The 21,082-nt window shown below is 46.0% G+C and overlaps 2 protein-coding genes across 11 annotated transcripts in view; both read right to left on the bottom strand.

Moving 5' to 3' along the window:
* Positions 1-69: 69 nt before the first annotated feature.
* Positions 70-9,942, bottom strand: LOC110524756 (thrombopoietin receptor). 4 transcript variants are annotated; one of them, XM_021604654.2, is made up of 12 exons: positions 7,643-9,942; positions 7,035-7,155; positions 6,689-6,888; positions 6,314-6,549; positions 5,990-6,155; positions 5,526-5,637; positions 5,203-5,363; positions 2,762-2,904; positions 2,382-2,541; positions 2,086-2,170; positions 1,890-1,977; positions 70-1,406 (listed from the first exon to the last, which is right to left on the bottom strand). In XM_021604654.2, the coding sequence occupies exons 1-12, from the start codon at positions 7,791-7,793 to the stop codon at positions 921-923; spliced, it is 2,109 nt and encodes a 702-aa protein (XP_021460329.2). In that variant the 5' UTR covers positions 7,794-9,942; the 3' UTR covers positions 70-920. The 4 variants fall into 4 exon arrangements, with proteins under 4 accessions (XP_021460329.2, XP_021460330.2, XP_021460332.2 ...); XM_021604655.2 differs by having other exon boundaries at positions 2,086-2,167; XM_021604657.2 differs by having other exon boundaries at positions 6,398-6,549.
* A 237-nt stretch (positions 9,943-10,179) lies between these two features.
* Positions 10,180-21,082, bottom strand: part of tie1 (tyrosine kinase with immunoglobulin-like and EGF-like domains 1) — a 27,000-nt gene continuing 16,097 nt past the window's right edge. For all 7 annotated transcript variants that reach the window (XM_036978667.1, XM_036978663.1, XM_036978664.1 and 4 more), the window contains 5 exons: positions 20,798-20,868; positions 19,786-19,826; positions 18,136-18,232; positions 11,734-11,833; positions 10,180-11,372 (listed from right to left, as the gene is read on the bottom strand). In XM_036978667.1, coding sequence (XP_036834562.1) covers positions 11,301-11,372; positions 11,734-11,833; positions 18,136-18,232; positions 19,786-19,826; positions 20,798-20,868 — 381 coding nt within the window. In that variant the 3' untranslated portion in view covers positions 10,180-11,300. The remainder of the gene's footprint in view (positions 11,373-11,733; positions 11,834-18,135; positions 18,233-19,785; positions 19,827-20,797; positions 20,869-21,082) is intronic.

Below are 21,082 nucleotides of genomic sequence, written 5' to 3'. Positions count from 1 at the left end.
TAAATTGAGGATATTTTTATTATTTAAAAACACATTTTTGCCTAAAATGACATACCAAAATCTAACTGCCCTTAGCTCAGGCCCTGAAGCAAGGATATGCACATTCGTGATACCATTTGAAAGGAAACACTGAAGTTTGTGGAAATGTGAAATGAATGTAGGAGAATATAATACATGGGATCTGGTAGTAGAGAATTTTCAATGCAAGAGGAAGGTCATAATGTATTATTCCAGACCAGGTGTTATTTAGACTTTGGCCACTAGATGGCAGCACGGTATATGCAAGGTTTTAGAGTGATCCAGTGAAATATTGCATATCTATTCAAAATGTTGTATCAAGACTGCCCAAATGTGCCTAATTGGTTTATTCATACATTTTCATAATTGTGCACTATCCTCAAACAATAGCATGGTATTTTTTCACTCGAGTAGCTACTGTAAATTGGACAGTGCTGTTAGATTAACAATAATTTAAACTTCGCCCATATCAGACATGTCTATGTCCTGGGATTTTTTGTTTGTTTCTTAAAACCTTACGCTAATCACCTTAGCCTACGTTAGCTCAACACCGATCCGGAAGAAGTTGTAATCCATTTTAGAATAAGTCTGAAACGTAACAAAATGTGGAAAAATCAAGGGGTCTAAATACTTTCTGAATGCACTGTACAGTATATACCTTACAGACAGATATGTGACAAGTTAAATATATTTATATTTACAGTATATAGTATGACCGTGCAACATATATCGATCCATATCCGTTCATTCACATTTGGGTGCACTTGATATATTAACCCATTAGTCATAAAATACATCTTTAATAAGCTGTATGCAAGGACATGTTTTGGTAGTGATGTAATGGATATTGTTTTGATGTTTTGTAACTGTCCAGTTTGTGTGCCCTTGTTGAGCTGTGCCAATCAGGTGTTTGCATTAGCTGAGTTTGTTCCCTTCAGGTTGGCATAGAGCTTGCAGGCCCTGCTGCTGTCCTGACAGTCCGGTCTCTCTATAGGCTGTTCGGCCAGCAGCATGTAGGAGCGGTTGAGGATGTCCGTGGTACTGGAGGATGATGGGAAGTTGGAGGAGCAGTGACACCTCATCTGGAGAACCTCATCTTCCCCCAGGCTTCGAGACTCTGCCCCCACCTCCCCGTCATACACATACTTGTTCCCTCGGAGACAGGGGATGACGTCATCCGTGGCCAGGGTCACGTAGTCCTGGCTGAGCTCCAGGGCCAGGGTGGGGAGCCTTTCCTCCTCCCCGCCAGCGGAGCCTCGTTCTGGGGAGAGTAGTAAGGAGGACTCCCTGGGAAGCTTCCCTCCATCTGGAGCCTCCCTCTCAGACATAATCTCCACCACAGAGGCTGGGGTCTCCTCAGAATATTGCTTGATGATGAAGGGAGGGTCCTATGGAGGTAACACAGGTACATACAGAGACTCAGATCCAATGTTTCCAACACATCCACATAAAGATTAACCACATTGAACACACAGTTAAAATGTGACCCCTTCAATTGATCTACCCTACACAAAAATAGAAACGCAACATGCAACCATTTCAAAGATTTGACTGAGTTCCAGTTCATTTAAGGACATCAGTCAATAGAAATAAATACATTAGGGCCTAATCTATGGATTTGACATGAATGGGCAGGGGCACAGCCATGGGTGGGCTTGGGAGGGCATAGACATGCTCACTAACAGGGATGTAAACACATTTGTCCACAACATTTGAGAGAAATAAGCTTTTTGTGCACAAGGAACATTTCAGAGATTTTTTATTTCAGCTCATGAAACATGGGACCAATGCATTAAATGCTGTGTTTATATTTTTGTTCATTATAGTTCCATAATGTTAATCTACTGTACTGCAATCAATTAAGTTTTTACCCAAGTCTGGCCGTTGATGTCTGTCAGGAACCCGTGCAGGACTTTGTCAAGATTTGGGATTGGTGGCCACAGATACCGTTTGAGCTTACTGGTGGAAAAATTATTTAGTACACAACATGTCCATGAATAGGGTGTGAAAGATACGTGTGTGTGTGTGTGTGTGTGCAGTGTGAAGCAGACTGAAAAAGCATCTTACCTGAGATACCTGGAGATCATTGAGAGGAACACAACTGATAGGATGAGCATCATGAGAGGAATGCAGATGATGAAGAGGGCCCCTGCTGAGTTCAAATAAAGAACCAGAGTTTGAGAATGACAATAGCCTGCCTGATTAGAAGCGCAGTGACTGTAATATCTACTATTCATGGGTTGCACCTCTAGGCCTACCTGAGCGTAACAGAATACTATCAACCAGTATCCACCTTCCCATGTACCGCAGACATTTTATGTAATCAGATATGGAAAGTGATCTCCATACTAGTGTTACTTTACCTATATCTGAAGGTGTGTCCACAGTAAGTGGGGGTGACCAGTCGCTCCAGTAGCCAGCATAGACTGACCCGTTGGGCCTGGCTCTGACTTGGATAAAGTACTGACTGCCAGTCTGAACGTCCAGACAAATACTGTTCTCAGAAACCTGCAGGGTCACCAGCTGAAGAGAGAGGACAACACACAAGAACATCAGCGGAGGCTGCTTTGGGGAGGACGGCTCAGTTCAGCCTCCACTGAATTGCACCCAGTTATTGGTTTGTACTGCAAAATACAAACTCATGACAAAACATGTAGTTCCCTGTTTACATATGCAATAAGGACAGAGCCAGGCTTATGGTTTTACCACAGAACAGGTAGGCTCTGTAGGCTCTATACTGTACCTTCCAGACGGCCTCCCCTTGAGGCTGGTAGCGGAGCTGGTACATCAGGTGGAGAGACAGAGCCAGTAGGGGTGTGCCCCATCTCAGACGCAGCCTGCCCCCCTCCCACTTCCCCCTCAGCCTCCCTGGAGGGCCTGTTTGAACTGACCACAACATAGAGAGGGGAGAGAGAGACATATAACATGAGTTTTACAGAGATGATTAGTGTACCATCGAGAGCATCCTGACCGGTTGCATCACCGCCTGGTATGGTAACTGCTCAGCATCTGACCATAAGGCACTACAGAGGGTAGTGCGTACAGGCCAGTACGTCACTGGGGCCAGGCTTCCTGACATCCAGGACCTATATACTAGGTGTGTGTACAAATTACCTCAACTAACCTGTACCCCCGCACATTGACTCGGTACCGGTAACCCCTGTATATAGCCTTGTTATTTTATTGTTTTACTTTTTTATTTTTTTTATTTTCTTTAGTTTATTTGGTCAATATTATTTAAACTCTTCTTGAACTGCACTGTTGGTTAAGGGCTTGTAAGTAAGCATTTCACGGTAAGGTTGTATTTATTTGTATTTATTTGATATAAATAATACAGATTGTATTGTTACAGATTTACACTACCGTTCAAAAGTTTGGGGTCACTTAGAAATGTGCTTGTTTTTGAAAGAAAAGCTATTTATTTTGTCTGTAAAAAATAACATAAAATTGGTCAGAAATACAGTGTAGACATCGTTAATGTTGTAAATGACTATTGTAGCTGGAAATGAGTTGCAGGCTTGCAAAGAAAAAGCCATATCTCAGACTGGCCAATGAAAAGACAAAATTAAGATGGGCAAAAGAACACAGACGCTGGACAGAGGTAGTCTGCCTAGAAGGCCAGCATCCCAGAGTCGCCTCTTCACTGTTGATGTTGAGACTGGTGTTTTGCGGGTACTATTTAATGAGTCTGCCAGTTGAGGACTTGTGAGGCATCTGTTTCTCAAACTAGACACTCTAATGTACTTGTCATCTTGCTCAGTTGTGCACCGGGGCCTCCCACTCCGCTTTCTATTCTGGTTAGAGCCAGGTTGCGCTGTTCTGTGAAGGGAGTAGTACACAGCATTGTATGAGATCTTCAGTTTCTTGGCAATTTCTCGCATGGAATAGCATTCATTTCTCAGAACAAGAATAGACTGACGATTTTCAGAAGAAAGTCCTTTGTTTCTGGCAATTTTTAGCCTGTAATCGAATCCACAAATGCTGATGCTCCAGATACTCAACTAGTCTAAAGAAGGCCAGTTTTATTGCTTCTTTAATCAGGACAACAGTTTTCAGCTGTGCTAACATAATTTCAAAAGGGTTTTCTAATGATCAATTAGCCTTTTAAAATTATAAACTTGAATTAGATAACACAACGTGCCATTGGAACACAGGAGTGGTGGTTGCTGATAATGGGCCTCTGTACGCCAATGTAGATATTCCATAAAAATTCAGCCGTTTCCAGCTACAATAGTCATTTACAACATTAACAATGTCTACACTATATTTCTGATCAATTTGATGTTATTCTAATGAACAAAAAAATGTGATTCACTACAGAAGGGATACCTTCTAGCCGTTGAGTTAGCAACAGCAGATGCAAACGAGGGTTAGGAAGGAACAGACAGAGTATCCCGTCTATCACCCAACGACTTTACTACAACGTATCCAAATGACAACCAGAGACATTCTTCACTCGGTTCACTCGGACTCGGTTGGGCAACACGGCCTTCCATCTACCACCAACCAACCGAAGCGCAGCTCAGAGTAAATATTTATTGCATTTTCCTTTTCCAAATGGGCGGTAATTTAGAAATCATAAGATACTGTATTTACGATAACACCACTTCTTCCCTTTGTCCCTCAGTCTTCCCGCTCTTTCACTCAAACCCAGCCCCTTTTCTTTTGTGTAACCAGCTGTCATATCTGTTCCGCCCACTAGGGACATTTTCCTTTATGACGTAATTTGTAATCAAGTTATGATTTAATTATGTGTATGTGTAATTCTGTGTGATTAGTTAGGTATTTAGTAAATAAATAATTAAACCCAATTTTGTATTGCTAGTTCAACTTGTTAGCCAGGGTTCGTGCAGATAACCAAGAATTTACAACTTTCAGATGAGACTGAATTAAGATGACGATTAATATTGACTGCTATTGATGTATAATATTACTAGGTCTTTAAGAGTTTATTCGAAAGATAACAGCTCTATAAATATTATTTTGTGGTGCCCGACTCTCTAGTTAATTACATTTACATGATTAGCTCAATCAGGAAATATTAATTACGGAGAAATTATTTTATAGAATAGCATGTCATATCATTTAATCCGGCATAGCCAAAGACACAGCACCGGTGTCTCCTTTTTTGACTGAAAGGAAGCGTTCACAGCTGCCAAGTCATCTATTATCAGTGTGACTCACTGCTGTTGTTGAGTCTGAAGGGTTCAGTGTAGAAGGTCCGTTTGAGAGAACCAGGACCAGTACTGAGTTTAACCAGTATCTCGCTGGACTCCGCTCCATGGAAACGGCAGTGGTAGGAGGTGTTCTCATTCTGCAGACACTTTCTCCAACCCTCCCTTTTACTGCAGAGATTACACAACCAGAGGTTGAATGATACATAATCACCAAGTATGTTTTACAATGCAATATGAGCGTTGCCTTCATTTATGTCTCACTGTGGAACGTTTTGCTGTAGTCATGTAGAGTAGCATGTTTGTTGAGGTCATTTGTATGTTAACATCTACCTGGGTCCCAGCTTGTAGGTTAAGGTGTAGGTAGCATCTCTGTAGGACTGCCCATTCCATTGGCAGGTGATGTTTTGCAGGTCAGAGGTATGACACAACAATGAGATATCAGCTGGAAAACAGTGGTAGTAAACCCCATCACTCTTACAGTACTGTCAGTTAACAACATCATCTTAATGTATTCAAATTAAATTTGTCTTCCGCATTTAAGCCAACCCCTCTGAATCAGAGAGGTGCTGTGGGCCGCCTTAATCCACATCCACGTCTTTGGAGAACGGTCGAAAAGTGGTTAACTGCCTTCCTCAGGGGCAGAACGTCAGATTTTTACCTTGTCAGCTCGGTTGATTCCATCCAGCAACCTTTCTGATACTGGCCCAACACTCCTACCCGCCGGGCTACCTGCCGCCCCACATGTGCACTGTTGTCTTTATCCGTCTTTAGCCTATACTCAGTAGTTCACCCACCTGCGCTCTGAGGTACCATGGCAGTGATGGGGACCGACCAGTCGCTCCAGTGACCGCTGGTCTCTGTCTCACTGTAGCCATTGGGTTTGACCCTCAGCTGGACGCTGACCACCTCCCCTGGCAGCAGAGAAACCAGGCTGTGAATGGGGGACCTCATGGACTTTATCTGGAGACAGAGAGGGAAGAAATATCACAGGAAGTCTACAGCAGCAGCACAGTGAATGGAATTTGAGTGACGACGTTCTTGCACAAAATGGATGCCCTGTCGCCTACCATCAAGGTGGGTACTAATAGTGAATGCACCAGTCATGATAGATTTTTTACCAAACACTTAATCTGTCTTTTTCCCCTTGCAGTGAATCTGACTGGATGAATTGGTGTTGATTTTGTGTTTCTGAGTTTCAGTACCAATTCTGTCCTCTCCCCCAGTCCCTGGGAGGAGTAATACATCCCATAATGCACATTGTTCTCCCAATCTCTTGGTGCATGCCAAGACACCTGCAACTGCCCAGCTTGCCCTGCTGGGTGAAGGGATACATTCACAGGGGGTTCCAGGAGACCTGAGAAAGAAAGAGAGAGAGAGAGAGAAACAGGGAGGATGAGCTTTAGATTTCTATCTACTAAAATCCCCTCTCTCTCTCTCTCTCTCTCTCTCTCTCTCTCTCTCTCTCTCTCTCTCTCTCTCTCTCTCTCTCTCACCCTGGTCCTCAACGCTGATGGTGCGTGTGAAGAGTGTGTAGTTGGAGCTGCTCTCCACCACTCTGATGTGTGTGAGCGTGAACAGGAAGACGTCAGAGCAAGGGAAGAAGCAGATGTGGAGAACCTTCCCCTCCTCCTCCTCTTCCTCCCCCTTCTCTGTCCTCTGGAGAGTCAGTTTACACCGCTTCTCCTTTTCCTCACTGATCAGGGACAGAGGAAAGATGACTGGTGTCAGTGCCTGGCAGTACAGAGTGTATGTCAACTGTTCACTTCAACTGTAATACATGTGGGTGTATTTTCTGAAAATATTGACATTTTACAATTTACCAGAATACATTGAACATACTTATCATTCCTGTAGAAGAAGTCATAAGCTGTGTTGCCTGGTGTCTCCCAGAAACAGGTGAAGTCATACTGTGTCCTGGTAAAACACTTTGGATCTGCATCACCAGCCAACAACAACACATCTGTATGGGCAATAATATCATTTACTACAGTTTTGAAATAAAAATGTTGAATTCTATCATTTATTATTGTTTTATAATGCTGTAACAAATATGATTTAGCCATTTAGTAGATGCTTTAACCCAGAGTGAGTTACAGTAATGGGTGCATACATTTTCTTACTTAAAAAAAAAAACAGGCATAAATCACCAATACTGCACCACGAGAGAGAAGTTCAGCTGAGAGACGAATAACAATGTTGCCTTGTTTTGTCTAGCCATAACACTATTCCAGAGGACTATTTCTGTCAAATCATTGTGTTAAAAAACAAACTGGTGGTCCAATGTCCTCAAATCAAAATCACATCAAATGTATTTATATAGCCCTTCTTACATCAGCTGATATCTCAAAGTGCTGTACAGAAACCCAGCCTAAAACCCCAAACAGCAAGCAATGCAGGTGTAGAAGCACAGTGGCTAGGAAAAACTCCCTAGAAAGGCCAGAACCTACCTTTCTTTGACAGGTGAGGGACAGACTCATCTATAATCCCATGCCCCAGTACGTTCACCCAGCCTGCTATGATCCAGAGCCAGACACAGACTACCCTCGGGGTGAGATGGAGATCCATGACATCCACAGACCGGTGGCAGGTGTGTCCCATCCACAGACAGGTGTGTCTGATCTACCCCATCGCTGCCCCAAGCTCTATGTCTGAGGGTGGCAAGGGTGGTTTGTGAGTGTCTGTCAGCATAGCATTGTGGTCTGGGGTAGAGGGGGATTGTACTGATGAGGGGAGGCTCTATCTGACAGGTCCTCGTTCTACAGGAAGTGGGTGTTGTGTGGGAGCCAACCCACATGTTGGTACAAGGAAGAGTGTTGCCTCTAACACACATTTATCCCACGTTGATGTTTTCATACATTCAAAACAAACCTCTTTCACACTATAAGCCATCACAGATACTCTCTGGTCTCTCAAAAACATAACAAAATGTATGTTCAAATTGAAATCTTTGAACATGTCATACTGTATTCAGGACCTGCAGTAACAGTCAGTTATATGAAGCGTATAGTAACATATTATGACCACAATTCAGCAACTATCTCTTCCAACTAATCTACTAGTCAGTAGACTGGAGACAGCCAGGCCCTTGGAGCCAGACAGAGCATTGCCTCACAGAGATACTGTAGATAGAGGTGCTTCTATAGAAGTTGCATCCTTCATCAGTTCCTCTTTTACTTGGGCGGCAGGTAGCCTAACGGTTAAGAGCATTGGGCCTAGTAACCAAAAGGTTGTTGGTTCGAATTCCCGAGCTGTCAAGGTGGAAAAATCTTCAGTTTTTCCCTTGAGCAAGGCAGTTAACCCACAACAACTGCTCCCCGAGCCCTCATGGACGTCAATTAAGGCAGTCCCCCGCACCTCTCTGATTCAGAGGGGTTGGGTTAAATGCAGAAGACACATTTCGGGAGAATGCATTCAGTTGTGCAACTGACTAGGTATCCCCCTTTCCTTTATCAGGGATCTAATGTGTAGTTATTCAAAGGGACATCTGGGTAGAGAGTAGAATACAGCTTGGCGTACTGTATGTTTTAATATATTATGTGTATGACATTTAGCAGACACTTTTCCAAAGCAACATTACTACGTATGGGTGGACCTGGGAATCGAAACCCACAATCCTACTGTTGCAATCGACATGCTCTGTCAACTGAGCCATACTTGTTATAATGTAGGTTCAGACAGGACCAGTTTGTTATATTGTAGGTTCAGACAGGACCAGTTTGTTATAATATAGATTCAGACAGGACCAGTTTGTTATATTGTAGGTTCATACAGGACCAGTTTGTTATAATATAGATTCAGACAGGACCAGTTTGTTATCATTTTGGTTCATGCCTTTTTGTTCATACATAGATGTGTACAAGTAGTGTGTGTGTGTGTGTGTGCGGGTGTCAGGAAACTGAGCTCAGCAGGGCTCTGCGTGCCAGTCCTCAGTCCTAGCCTGTGGCTGGTGTCCTGGTGTCAGCAGCAGGAAGAAATCCTCTGACAGATCAGCTCTCTGCAGCAGGGAAGAGGACAGGCCACAGGGTGTGTGTGTGTGTGTGTTGACAGATCAGCTCTCTGAAGCAGGGAAGAGGCCAGGCCACAGGGTGTGTGTGTGTGTGTGTTGACAGATCAGCTCTCTGAAGCAGGGAAGAGGACAGGCCACAGGGTGTGTGTTTGTGTGTTGACAGATCAGCTCTCTGAAGCAGGGAAGAGGACAGATCACAGGGTGTGTGTTTGTGTTTTGACAGATCAGCTCTCTGAAGCAGGGAAGAGGCCAGGCCACAGGGTGTGTGTTTGTGTGTTGACAGATCAGCTCTCTGAAGCAGGGAAGAGGCCAGATCACAGGGTTTGTGTGTGTGTGTGTGTTGACAGATCAGCTCTCTGAAGCAGGGAAGAGGCCAGATCACAGGGTTAGTGTGTGTGTGTGTTGACAGATCAGCTCTCTGAAGCAGGGAAGAGGCCAGATCACAGGGTTAGTGTGTGTGTGTGTTTGTGTGTTGACAGATCAGCTCTCTGAAGCAGGGAAGAGGCCAGGCCACAGGGTGTGTGTTTGTGTGTTGACAGATCAGCTCTCTGAAGCAGGGAGGAGGCCAGGCCACAGGGTGTGTGTTTGTATGTTGACAGATCAGCTCTGTGCTGCCGGGAAGAGGCCAGTTACCTGTCAACCTCAGGCCCCAATGAGCCTGGGCTGCGGTTTATCCCTAACACCCCAACACGCTGACACCCAGAGGGATAAAAGTAGGTCACCATGTTCTTTTGAACATCACTTCATTTAACCTCACACCTCCCAGGACTCAGTGGCAGCAGAGCAGCATAGTATCGCTGGGTTAGATATGATAGGGGGAAAAAAGTCACATTTGCTCCTTTAGATTCACAGCACAAGTTACTTATTACGTGCCTCTGTGAGATCAAGAAAACAAAACCTATTTTCTCACAGAGTAGATGGATACACCATTCAAAGAGATGTAAGTAGCATACAGTATGTCACAAAGGTAAACAGGTGGTCTGTGTATATGATTTATACTCAACTTTTACAAAGGGATGATATATTCTGTAAGTACACTTTAAGAGGAAGGAGAGACAGTAAAAAGGACAGCGGTCACATTCTCATTAACAGCAGCAACCTAGGGAATAGCTACAGGGGAGAGGAGATGAATGAGCCAATTGGAAGCTGGAGATGATAAGGTGATCATGATGGTATGAGAGACAGATTGGGAATTTAGCCAGGACACCGGGGTTAACACCCCTACTCTTATGATAAGTGCCATGGGATCTTTAGTGACCACAGAGAGTCAGGACAGCCGTTTAACGTCCCATCCGAAAGACGGGAAATAAGTGAATATACACAGATTTCTGGTTCAAGTGCTACATTGTATGTTTCTCCCCAACCGGATCCATCTCAATCCATCTCAGAATGAACAGCAAACTCCACGTGTGTCCATAAAAAATTATTCTCTCCATTTGGACAGAGGAAAGGTCATAGGGCACCCCACATACACTGTCAGTGTAGTATCATGTGAGTCTGTCAATGTAATATCATGTGAGTCTGTCAGTGTAGTATCATGTAAATCTGTCAGTGTAGCACATGTGACTCTGTCAGTGTAGTATCATGTGACTCTGTCAGTGTAGTATCATGTGACTCTGTCAGTGTAGTATCATGTGAGTCTGTCAGTGTAGTATCATGTGCCTCTGTCAGTGTAGTATCATGTGAGTCTGTCAGTGTAGTATCATGTGAGTCTGTCAGTGTAGCATCATGTGAGTCTGTCAGTGTAGTATCATGTGAGTCTGTCAGTGTAGCATCATGTGAGTCTGTCAGTGTAGCATCATGTGAGTCTGTCAGTGTAGCACATGTTATGTAGCACCTTCCTCTTCCACACGTTCCTTCAAACAAGCACCAAGTCCAGTGTTACAACTCCCAAACCAGTCCCAACCAGTCCCCCCATCAGACCTCGATAGTGTCCTTTCACAGTCCTCCCTCTATAGCCTAGTGGTCCGGGTGGATCGTCTGTTGTTCCACCGGTACCCACGTTGGGCCGCAGCAGGGGGGTGGCAGTAACGCGGTGCCCAGCCTCGGGGCCTCTCCTGTGGGCTACGAGACCTGTCGGGGTCTGGGGGGGCTGGAAGTCAGGCCTCCTCGGCCGTGGCGTCTATCCCAGCATAGGTGAAGTTCTCAAAGAGCGCCATGTTCACGTAGGCCTGGGGTGGGACGTAAGGAGAGGAGTAGTTAGATAGTGGAGTGATTTAGAAAATTACGGGTGAGGAATTAATTCAGTAAGGAGCAGGAATTGTATGTAACCAGGACTAGGGATCTCCAAATCAGGAGGTAGGAAGCAGGAAATACAGAATCCTCCAACCAGGATTTGGAAAAACCAGGGAATTTATTGAAAGTTCCTGGAATGTTGCAACCCTAACCAGGACCTTCTGTGTCAACTCCTGCAAGACAACACAAACAAGTCTGGGACCAGGCTACCTCTGTACCCTATGGGATAGGTCAGGAGGTTGCTAGCGGATTGAAAATGTGAGTCCTAAGTGAAACTGTAAATTACAGACTCCTTACCTTCCTGGCCTCCTGCATTCTGTTGAGCTGTACAGAGATCTGGGAGAACGGAGGTCTCTCATAGGGCCGGTCTCTCCAGCACTGCCTCATCAACTCATACCTGGATAAAAAAAACTATTAACCAATTATAAAATCCACAACAAACTATAATAACCAGCTATAATGGTGCACACAGTCTCTGTCTGTGTCTCTCTCTGTCTATGACTGTGTCTCTCTCTGTCTGTGTCTGTGTCTCTCTTTGTCTGTGTCTCTCTCTGTCTATGACTGTGTCTCTCTCTGTCTGTGTCGGTGTCTCTCTCTGTCTATGACTGTGTCTCTCTCTGTCTGTGTCTGTGTCTCTGTCTGTGTCGGTGTCTCTCTCTGTCTGTGTCTGTGTCTCTCTCTGTCTGTGTCGGTGTCTCTCTCTGTCTGTGTCGGTGTCTCTCTCTGCCTGTGTCCGTGTCTCTCTCTGCCTGTGTCTGTGTCTCTCTATGTCTGTGTCTGTTTCTCTCTCTGTCTGTGTCTCTCTCGTCTGTGTCTGTGTCTCTAGCTGTCTGTGTCTCTCTCTGTGTCTATGTTTCTCTGTATGTGTCTCTCTCTGTCTCTGCCTCTCTCTGTGTTTGTGCATCTCTCTGTCTGTGTCTCTATCTGTCTGTCTGTGTCACTGTCTGTGTTTCTGTCTGTGTCTCTCTCTGTCTGTGTCTGTGTCTCTCTTTGTCTGTGTATGTGTATCTCTTTGTCTGTGTCTCTGTCTGTGTCTGTGTCTCTCTGTCTTTGTCGATGTCTCTCTCTGTCTGTGACTGTGTCTCTCTACGTATGTGTCTCTCTGTCTGTGTCTCTCTATCTGTGTCTCTCTCTGTCTGTGTCTGTCTGTGTCTGTGTCTCTCTCTGTCTGTGTCTGTGCATCTCTCTGTCTGTGTCTCTCTCTCTGTCTGTGTCTCTCTCTGGCTGTGTCTGTCTATGACTGTGTCTCTCTCTGTCTGTGTCGGTGTCTCTCTCTGTCTGTGTCGGTGTCTCTCTCTGTCTATGACTGTGTCTCTCTCTGTCTGTGTCTGTGTCTCTGTCTGTGTCGGTGTCTCTCTCTGTCTGTGTCTGTGTCTCTCTCTGTCTGTGTCGGTGTCTCTCTCTGCCTGTGTCGGTGTCTCTCTCTGCCTGTGTCGGTGTCTCTCTCTGCCTGTGTCTGTGTCTCTCTATGTCTGTGTCTGTTTCTCTCTCTGTCTGTGTCTCTCTCGTCTGTGTCTGTGTCTCTAGCTGTCTGTGTCTCTCTCTGTGTCTATGTTTCTCTGTATGTGTCTCTCTCTGTCTCTGCCTCTCTCTGTGTTTGTGCATCTCTCTGTCTGTGTCTCTATCTGTCTGTCTGTGTCACTGTCTGTGTTTCTGTCTGTGTCTCTCTCTGTCTGTGTCTGTGTCTCTCTTTGTCTGTGTATGTGTATCTCTTTGTCTGTGTCTCTGTCTGTGTCTGTGTCTCTCTGTCTTTGTCAATGTCTCTCTCTGTCTGTGACTGTGTCTCTCTACGTATGTGTCTCTCTGTCTGTGTCTCTCTATCTGTGTATCTCTCTGTCTGTGTCTGTCTGTGTCTGTGTCTCTCTCTGTCTGTGTCTGTGCATCTCTCTGTCTGTGTCTCTCTCTCTGTCTGTGTCTCTCTCTGGCTGTGTCTGTCTATGTCTGTGTCTCTCTCTGTCTGTGTCGGTGTCTCTCTCTGTCTTTGTCTGTGTCTCCCTCTTTCTGTGTCTCTCTCTGTCTGTGTCTCTCTGTCTATCTCTCTCTCTGTCTGTGTCTGTGTCTCTCTCTGTCTGTGTCTCTCTATGTCTGTGTCTCTCTATGTCTGTGTCTTTCTCTGTCTGTGGTTCTAGCTGTCTGTGTCTCTGTCTGTGTCTCTGTCTGTGTCTCTGTCTGTGTCTGTGCATCTCTCTGTCTGTGTGTCTCTCTCTGTCTCTGTCTGTCTCTCTCTGTCTGTGTCTCTCTCTGTCTGTGTCTGTGTCCCTCTCTGTCTGTGTCTCTCTCTGTATGTGTCTCTCTCTGTCTGTGTCCCTATCTGTCTGTGTCTTTCTCTGTCTGTGCCTGTGTCTCTAGCTATCTGTGTCTCTCTCTGTCTGTGTCTCTCTCTGTGTCTCTGCATCTCTCTGTCTGTGTCTCTATCTGTCTGTCTGTGTCTCTCTGTGTCTGTGTCATCTCTCTGTCTGTGTCTCTGTCTATGACTGTGTCTCTCTCTGTCTGTGTCTGTGTCTCTCTCTGTCTGTGTCGGTGTCTCTCTCTGTCTGTGTCGGTGTCTCTCTCTGTCTATGTCTCTCTATGTCTGTGTCTGTTTCTCTCTCTGTCTGTGTCTCTCTCGGTCTGTGTCTGTGTCTCTAGCTGTCTCTGCCTCTCTCTGTGTCTGTGCATCTCTCTGTCTGTGTCTCTATCTGTCTGTCTGTGTCACTGTCTGTGTTTCTGTCTGTGTCTCTCTCTGTCTGTGTCTGTGTCTCTCTTTGTCTGTGTATGTGTATCTCTTTGTCTGTGTCTCTGTCTGTGTCTCTCTCTGTCTGTGTCTGTGTCTCTCTGTCTTTGTCGGTGTCTCTCTCTGTCTGTGACTGTGTCTCTCTATGTCTGTGTCTCTATGTCTGTGTCTCTCTATGTCTGTGTCTTTCTCTGTCTGTGGTTCTAGCTGTCTGTGTCTCTCTCTGTCTGTGTCTCTGTCTGTGTCTGTGCATCTCTCTGTCTGTGTGTCTCTCTGTCTATCTCTCTCTCTGTCTGTGTCTGTGTCTCTCTCTGTCTGTGTCTCTCTATGTCTGTGTCTCTCTATGTCTGTGTCTTTCTCTGTCTGTGGTTCTAGCTGTCTGTGTCTCTGTCTGTGTCTCTGTCTGTGTCTCTGTCTGTGTCTGTGCATCTCTCTGTCTGTGTGTCTCTCTCTGTCTCTGTCTGTCTCTCTCTGTCTGTGTCTCTCTCTGTCTGTGTCTGTGTCCCTCTCTGTCTGTGTCTCTCTCTGTATGTGTCTCTCTCTGTCTGTGTCCCTATCTGTCTGTGTCTTTCTCTGTCTGTGCCTGTGTCTCTAGCTATCTGTGTCTCTCTCTGTCTGTGTCTCTCTCTGTGTCTCTGCATCTCTCTGTCTGTGTCTCTATCTGTCTGTCTGTGTCTCTCTGTGTCTGTGTCATCTCTCTGTCTGTGTCTCTGTCTATGACTGTGTCTCTCTCTGTCTGTGTCTGTGTCTCTCTCTGTCTGTGTCGGTGTCTCTCTCTGTCTGTGTCGGTGTCTCTCTCTGTCTATGTCTCTCTATGTCTGTGTCTGTTTCTCTCTCTGTCTGTGTCTCTCTCGGTCTGTGTCTGTGTCTCTAGCTGTCTCTGCCTCTCTCTGTGTCTGTGCATCTCTCTGTCTGTGTCTCTATCTGTCTGTCTGTGTCACTGTCTGTGTTTCTGTCTGTGTCTCTCTCTGTCTGTGTCTGTGTCTCTCTTTGTCTGTGTATGTGTATCTCTTTGTCTGTGTCTCTGTCTGTGTCTCTCTCTGTCTGTGTCTGTGTCTCTCTGTCTTTGTCGGTGTCTCTCTCTGTCTGTGACTGTGTCTCTCTATGTCTGTGTCTCTCTCTGTCTGTGTCTCTCTGTCTGTGTCTGTGCCTCTCTCTGTCTGTGTCTCTCTCTGTCTGTGTCTCTCTCTGTCTGTGTCTGTGCATCTCTCTGTCTGTGTCTCTCTCTCTGTCTGTGTCTCTCTCTGGCTGTGTCTGTCTATGTCTGTGTCTCTCTCTGTGTCTGTGCATCTCTCTGTCTGTGGCTCTATCTGTCTGTCTGTGTCACTGTCTGTGTTTCTGTCTGTGGCTGTGTCTCTCTCTGTCTGTGTCTCTCTCTGTCTGTGTCTCTCTCTGTCTGTGTTTGTGTCTCTCTTTGTCTGTGTCTGTGTCTCTCTGTTTGTGTCTGTATCTCCCTCTGTCTTTGTCTGTGTCTCTATCTGTCTGTGTTTCTCTCTGTCTCTGTCTGTGTCTCTCTGTCTGTGTCTGTGTCTCTCTCTGTCTGTGTCTCTGTCTATTTGTGTGTCTCTCTCTGTCTGTGTCTCTCTCTATTTGTGTGTCTGTGTCTGTCTGTGTCTCTCTCTGTCTGTCTGTGTCTCTCTCTTTCTCTCTCTGTCTGTGTCTGTGTCTCTCTTTGTCTGTGTCTGTGTCTCTCTTTCTGTGTCTGTGTCTCTCTCTGTCTTTGTCTGTGTCTCTATCTGTCTGTGTTTCTCTCTCTCTCTGTCTGTGTCTCTGTCTATTTATGTGTCTGTGTCTGTCTGTGTCTCTCTCTGTCTGTGTCTCTCTCTATTTGTGTGTCTGTGTCTGTCTGTGTCTCTCTCTGTCTGTCTGTGTCTCTCTCTTTCTCTCTCTGTCTGTGTCTGTGTCTCTCTTTGTCTGTGTCTGTGTCTCTCTGTCTGTGTCTGTGTCTCTCTCTGTCTTTGTCTGTGTCTCTATCTGTCTGTGTTTCTCTCTGTCTCTGTCTGTGTCACTCTGTCTGTGTCTCTCTCTGTCTGTGTCTCTCTCTATTTGTGTGTCTGTGTCTGTCTGTGTCTCTCTCTGTCTGTCTGTGTCTCTCTCTTTCTCTCTATGTCTGTGTCTGTCTGTGTCTCTGTCTGTGCATCTCTCTGTCTGTGTGTCTCTCTCTGTCTGTGTCTCTCTCTGTCTGTGTCTCTCTCTGTCTGTGTGTCTCTCTCTGTCTATCTCTCTCTCTGTCTGTGTCGGTGTCTCTCTCTGTCTGTGTCTCTATGTCTGTGTCTCTCTATGTCTGTGTCTTTCTCTGTCTGTGGTTCTAGCTGTCTGTGTCTCTCTCTGTCTGTGTCTCTGTCTGTGTCTGTGCATCTCTCTGTCTGTGTGTCTCTCTCTGTCTGTGTCTCTATCTGTCTGTGTCACTGTCTGTGTCTGTGTCTCTCTCTGTCTGTGTCTCTCTCTGTCTGTGTCTCTCTCTGTCTGTGTCTGTGTCCCTCTCTGTCCGTGTCTCTCTCTGTATGTGTCTCTCTCTGTCTGTGTCTCTCTCTGTCTGTGCCTGTGTCTCTAGCTATCTGTATCTCTCTCTGTCTGTGTCTCTCTCTGTGTCTGTGCATCTCTCTGTCTGTGTCTCTATCTGTCTGTCTGTGTCACTGTCTGTGTTTCTGTCTGTGGCTGTGTCTCTGTCTGTGTCTGTGTCTCTCTCTGTCTGTGTCTGTGTCTCTCTTTGTCTGTGTCTGTGTCTCTCTGTCTGTGTCTGTATCTCCCTCTGTCTTTTTCTGTGTCTCTATCTGTCTGTGTTTCTCTCTGTCTCTGTCTGTGTCTCTCTGTCTGTGTCTGTGTCTCTCTCTGTCTGTGTCTCTGTCTATTTGTGTGTCTGTGTCTGTCTGTGTCTCTCTCTGTCTGTGTCTCTCTCTATTTGTGTGTCTGTGTCTGTCTGTGTCTCTCTCTGTCTGTCTGTGTCTCTCTCTTTCTCTCTTTGTCTGTGTCTGTGTCTCTCTTTGTCTGTGTCTCTCTGTCTGTGTCTCTCTCTGTCTTTGTCTGTGTCTCTATCTGTCTGTGTTTCTCTCTGTCTCTGTCTCTCTGTCTGTGTCTCTCTCTGTCTGTGTCTCTGTCTATTTGTTTGTCTGTCTGTGTCTCTCTCTATTTGTGTGTCTGTGTCTGTCTGTGTCTCTCTCTGTCTGTCTGTGTCTCTCTTTCCCTCTATGTCTGTGTCTGTCTGTGTCTCTGTCTGTGTCTCTCTCTGTCAGTGTCTCTCTCTGTCTGTGTTGTGCCTCTCTCTGTGTCTGTGTCTCTCTCTGTGTCTGTGTCTCTCTCTGTCTGTGTCTCTCTCTGTCTGTGTTGTGTCTCTCTCTGTGTCTGTGTTTCTCTGTCTGTGTCTCTCTCTGTCTGGGTTGTGTCTCTGTGTTTGTGTTTCTCTGTCTGTGTCTCTCTCTGTTGTGTCTCTCTTTGTCTGTGTCTCTCTCTGTCTGTGTCTCTCTCTCTCTGTCTGTGTCTGTATATCTCTCTCTATCTGTGTTTATCTCTGTCTGTGTCTCTCTGTCTGTGTCTGTGTCTGTGTTGTGTCTCTCTCTGTCTGTGTTGTGTCTCTCTCTCTGTGTGTCTGTGTCTCTCTCTATCTGTGTCTGTGTCTCTTTCTGTCTGTCTGTTCTTTCTCTGTCTTTCTGTGTCTGTGTCTGTCTGAGTCTCTCTCTGTCTGTCTGTGTCTCTCTGTGTCTGTCTGTCTGTCTGTCTGTATCTATATGTCTGTCTGTCTGTCTGTCTGTCTGTCTGTCTGTCTGTCTGTCTGTCTGTCTGTCTGTATCTGTCTGTCTGTCTGTCTGTCTGTCTGTCTGTCTGTCTGTCTGTCTGTCTGTCTGTCTATCTGCCTGTCTGTCTATCTGCCTGTCTGTCTGTCTGTCTCTCTCTGTGTCTCTCTCTCTCTATGTCTCTGTGTGCCTCACTCACTCACTCACACACACGTATGCACGCACACACAGTTCCAAGCCCAGGTCATTGCTTACACTTCGTCGTCACAATTCCTGGGCTGTTCCATCCTGTAGCCCTGAGGGAGCTTCTCATAAAGCTCGGCACAGGTCATCCCACAGTAAGGAGTACCACCTGGTAGACAGACAGAGAGACGGATTAACTTTTACAACCATACACTGACATGGGGCACTGACATGGGCACTGACACGGGGCACTGACACGGGGCACTGACACGGGACACTGACACGGGGCACTGACACGGACACTGACACGGGGCACTGACACGGGGCACGGACACTGACACGGGGCACTGACACGGGGCACGGACACAGACACGGGCCACTGACACGGGGCACGGACACTGACACGGGCACTGACACGGGGCACGGACACTGACACGGGGCACTGACACGGACACTGACACGGGGCACGGACACGGGGCACTGACACGGGGCACTGTCACGGGGCACTGACACGGGGCACTGACACGGGGGGCACTGACACGGGGCACTGACACGGGGCACTGTCACGGGGCACTGACACGGGGGACTGTCACGGGGCACTGACACGGGGCACTGACAAGGGGCACTGACACGGGGCACTGTCACGGGGCACTGACACGGGGCACTGACACGGGGCACTGACACGGGGCACTGACACGGGGCACTGACACGGGGCACTGACACGGGGCACTGACACGGGGCACTGTCACGGGGCACTGACACGGGGGACTGTCACGGGGCACTGACACGGGGCACTGACAAGGCGCACTGACAAGGCGCACTGACACGGGGCACTGACACGGGGCACTGACACGGGGCACTGACACGGGGGACTTGTCACGGGGCACTGACATGGGGCACTGACACGGGGCACTGACACTGGCCATGGACTGATGTCTGTCAGTCATAGTCTTGGTCAAAATCATCACCACCACCATCATCATCACCATCATCATCATCACCATCACCACCACCATCATCATCACCATCATCATCATCACCATCACCACCACCATCATCATCATCACCATCATCATCATCATCATCATCATCATCATCATCATCATCACCATCATCACCATCACCACCACCATCACCATCATCATCATCACCACCACCATCACCATCATCATCATCACCATCACCACCACCATCACCATCATCATCATCACCATCATCACCCTCACCATCATCATCACCACCACCATCATCACATCATCATCAACCATCATCACCATCATCACCATCACCACCATCATCATCACATCATCATCATCATCACCATCATCATCATCATCACCATCATCACCCTCACCATCATCATCACCACCACCATCATCACATCATCATCAACCATCATCACCATCATCATCATCACCACCATCATCACCCTCATCAATCCTCATAGGAGGGGTTGTTTTGCTCAGACGTTTATGATAATATTTCCTAGAGGGACGATGTTCTTTCTGTGTATTCTGAAGTTGTTTATCCTCTGCCCCTCCCCCTTTCTCTCTGTGACCTATGGTACATTTACAGTGGTGGAAATACTCTCTCAGGGTAACCAGAGGTGTTTTGATTATTTCATTTTGGGTGCCCACATGGCTGGGAATACACGCCAATAGTATTTCTCATCTGAAAATAGGAATAGAGTTCACACTTGACGTTAACTTGACGGCAACTTACCTAAACTCACTATCTCCCATAGAAGTACACCGAAAGACCATCTGAGAAAGAGAGAGAGAAGGACGATGAGGAACGGTGGAGAAGTAAAGGCCATTGAACAGTTAGAGTGAAATTGTAAATCCATCCATTAAACAGGGTAATTAGAGGTTTTATGTTGACTTGCCAATGTGAACTAACAAGATAATGTAGCCTACCCACTGCATGTTGAATAGTTAACTGTCAGTCATTCTGTACAAATACAATATGACTCTGCCTCAGGTTATCTCTCTCTTTCTTTCTCTCTCTATTCAATTCAATTCAATTCAAGGGGCTTTATTGGCATGGGAAACATATGTTTGTTTACATTGCCAAAGGCAAGTGAAATGGATAAACAAAAGTGAAATAAACAATAAAAAATGAACAGTAAAGATTACACTCACAAAAGTTCCAAAAGAATAAAGACGTTTCAAATGTCATATTATGTCTATATATTTTCTCTCTCTCGTAAACACAGAGTAATGGTCTGGTTAACTTTTCTAATGTTCTGTGTGCCTTAGCGCGTGCGTGCGCGCGCACACACACACACACACACACACACACACAGCTCATTTACAACTTGTTTACTACAGAAACGTCTTTCTTTTCTGCTAACCTAACCAACTCTTTTTCGTTTCACTTCCTGTAGCTGTCCTAGGGCCTTCCAGACAGTTCTGAGGTGGGTATAAATAGTGTGTGTTTGACAGGCTCTGTGTGGTTTTGAGACCATCCACTGGCTCTATGTTCCTTAGGGCTTCCTGGGTTCTGTTATCAGTTTCCTCTGCCCTAAGTTATCAGTTCACCATTGACTGGGGGGGTGGAGGGCGAACATGATTTGTTGTTTTGGACAGCAGGGCAGAGAGAGAGACCGGGATCATGTGACTGCTGGCATCGTATTGTCTTCCAACCATTACTGGAACACATGGCATAATTGTCTAAATAAATAAAGCCACGATTTGTTCTCGTTGAACTATGAGTTTCCCAGACAGATACTCACACGTCACTCTTGGTGGTGTACACACTGTAGTTTAGGGACTCTATCGCCATCCAACGCACAGGCAACCTCCCCTGTAATGCAAAGAGAAAAGGTCAAGACATCGTACAGTTCAGTCCTCCTATGCAGTTTTCAGTCTGTCTAATAAATGTAAATGTGTATGATTCTCTCTTCTCATAACTTGCAGGGTTACTTGCTTGCCCTCTTACATCAACAATACTGCCCTTTTCAGTTCCTTCCACTCATTTCACAGTTTTATTTATCATCTGTACTCATTTTAGGGAATCA

Source organism: Oncorhynchus mykiss, chromosome 5 (genome assembly GCF_013265735.2).
Source record: "Oncorhynchus mykiss isolate Arlee chromosome 5, USDA_OmykA_1.1, whole genome shotgun sequence".
Taxonomy (NCBI): Eukaryota; Metazoa; Chordata; class Actinopteri; order Salmoniformes; family Salmonidae; genus Oncorhynchus; species Oncorhynchus mykiss.
This window is presented reverse-complemented; position numbering and strand designations above follow the sequence as displayed.

Coding starts and splice junctions, on each gene's coding strand:
- LOC110524756 (XM_021604654.2), bottom strand. CDS start 7,793: ATGGGACACACCTGCCACCGGTCTGTGGATGTCATGGATCTCCATCTC. Junction 6,550..6,688: donor CATCAGCGTTGAGGACCAGG/GTGAGAGAGAGA, acceptor TTTCTTTCTCAG/GTCTCCTGGAACCCCCTGTG. Junction 2,905..5,202: donor CTTCAGACTCAACAACAGCA/GTGAGTCACACT, acceptor TGTTGTGGTCAG/TTCAAACAGGCCCTCCAGGG.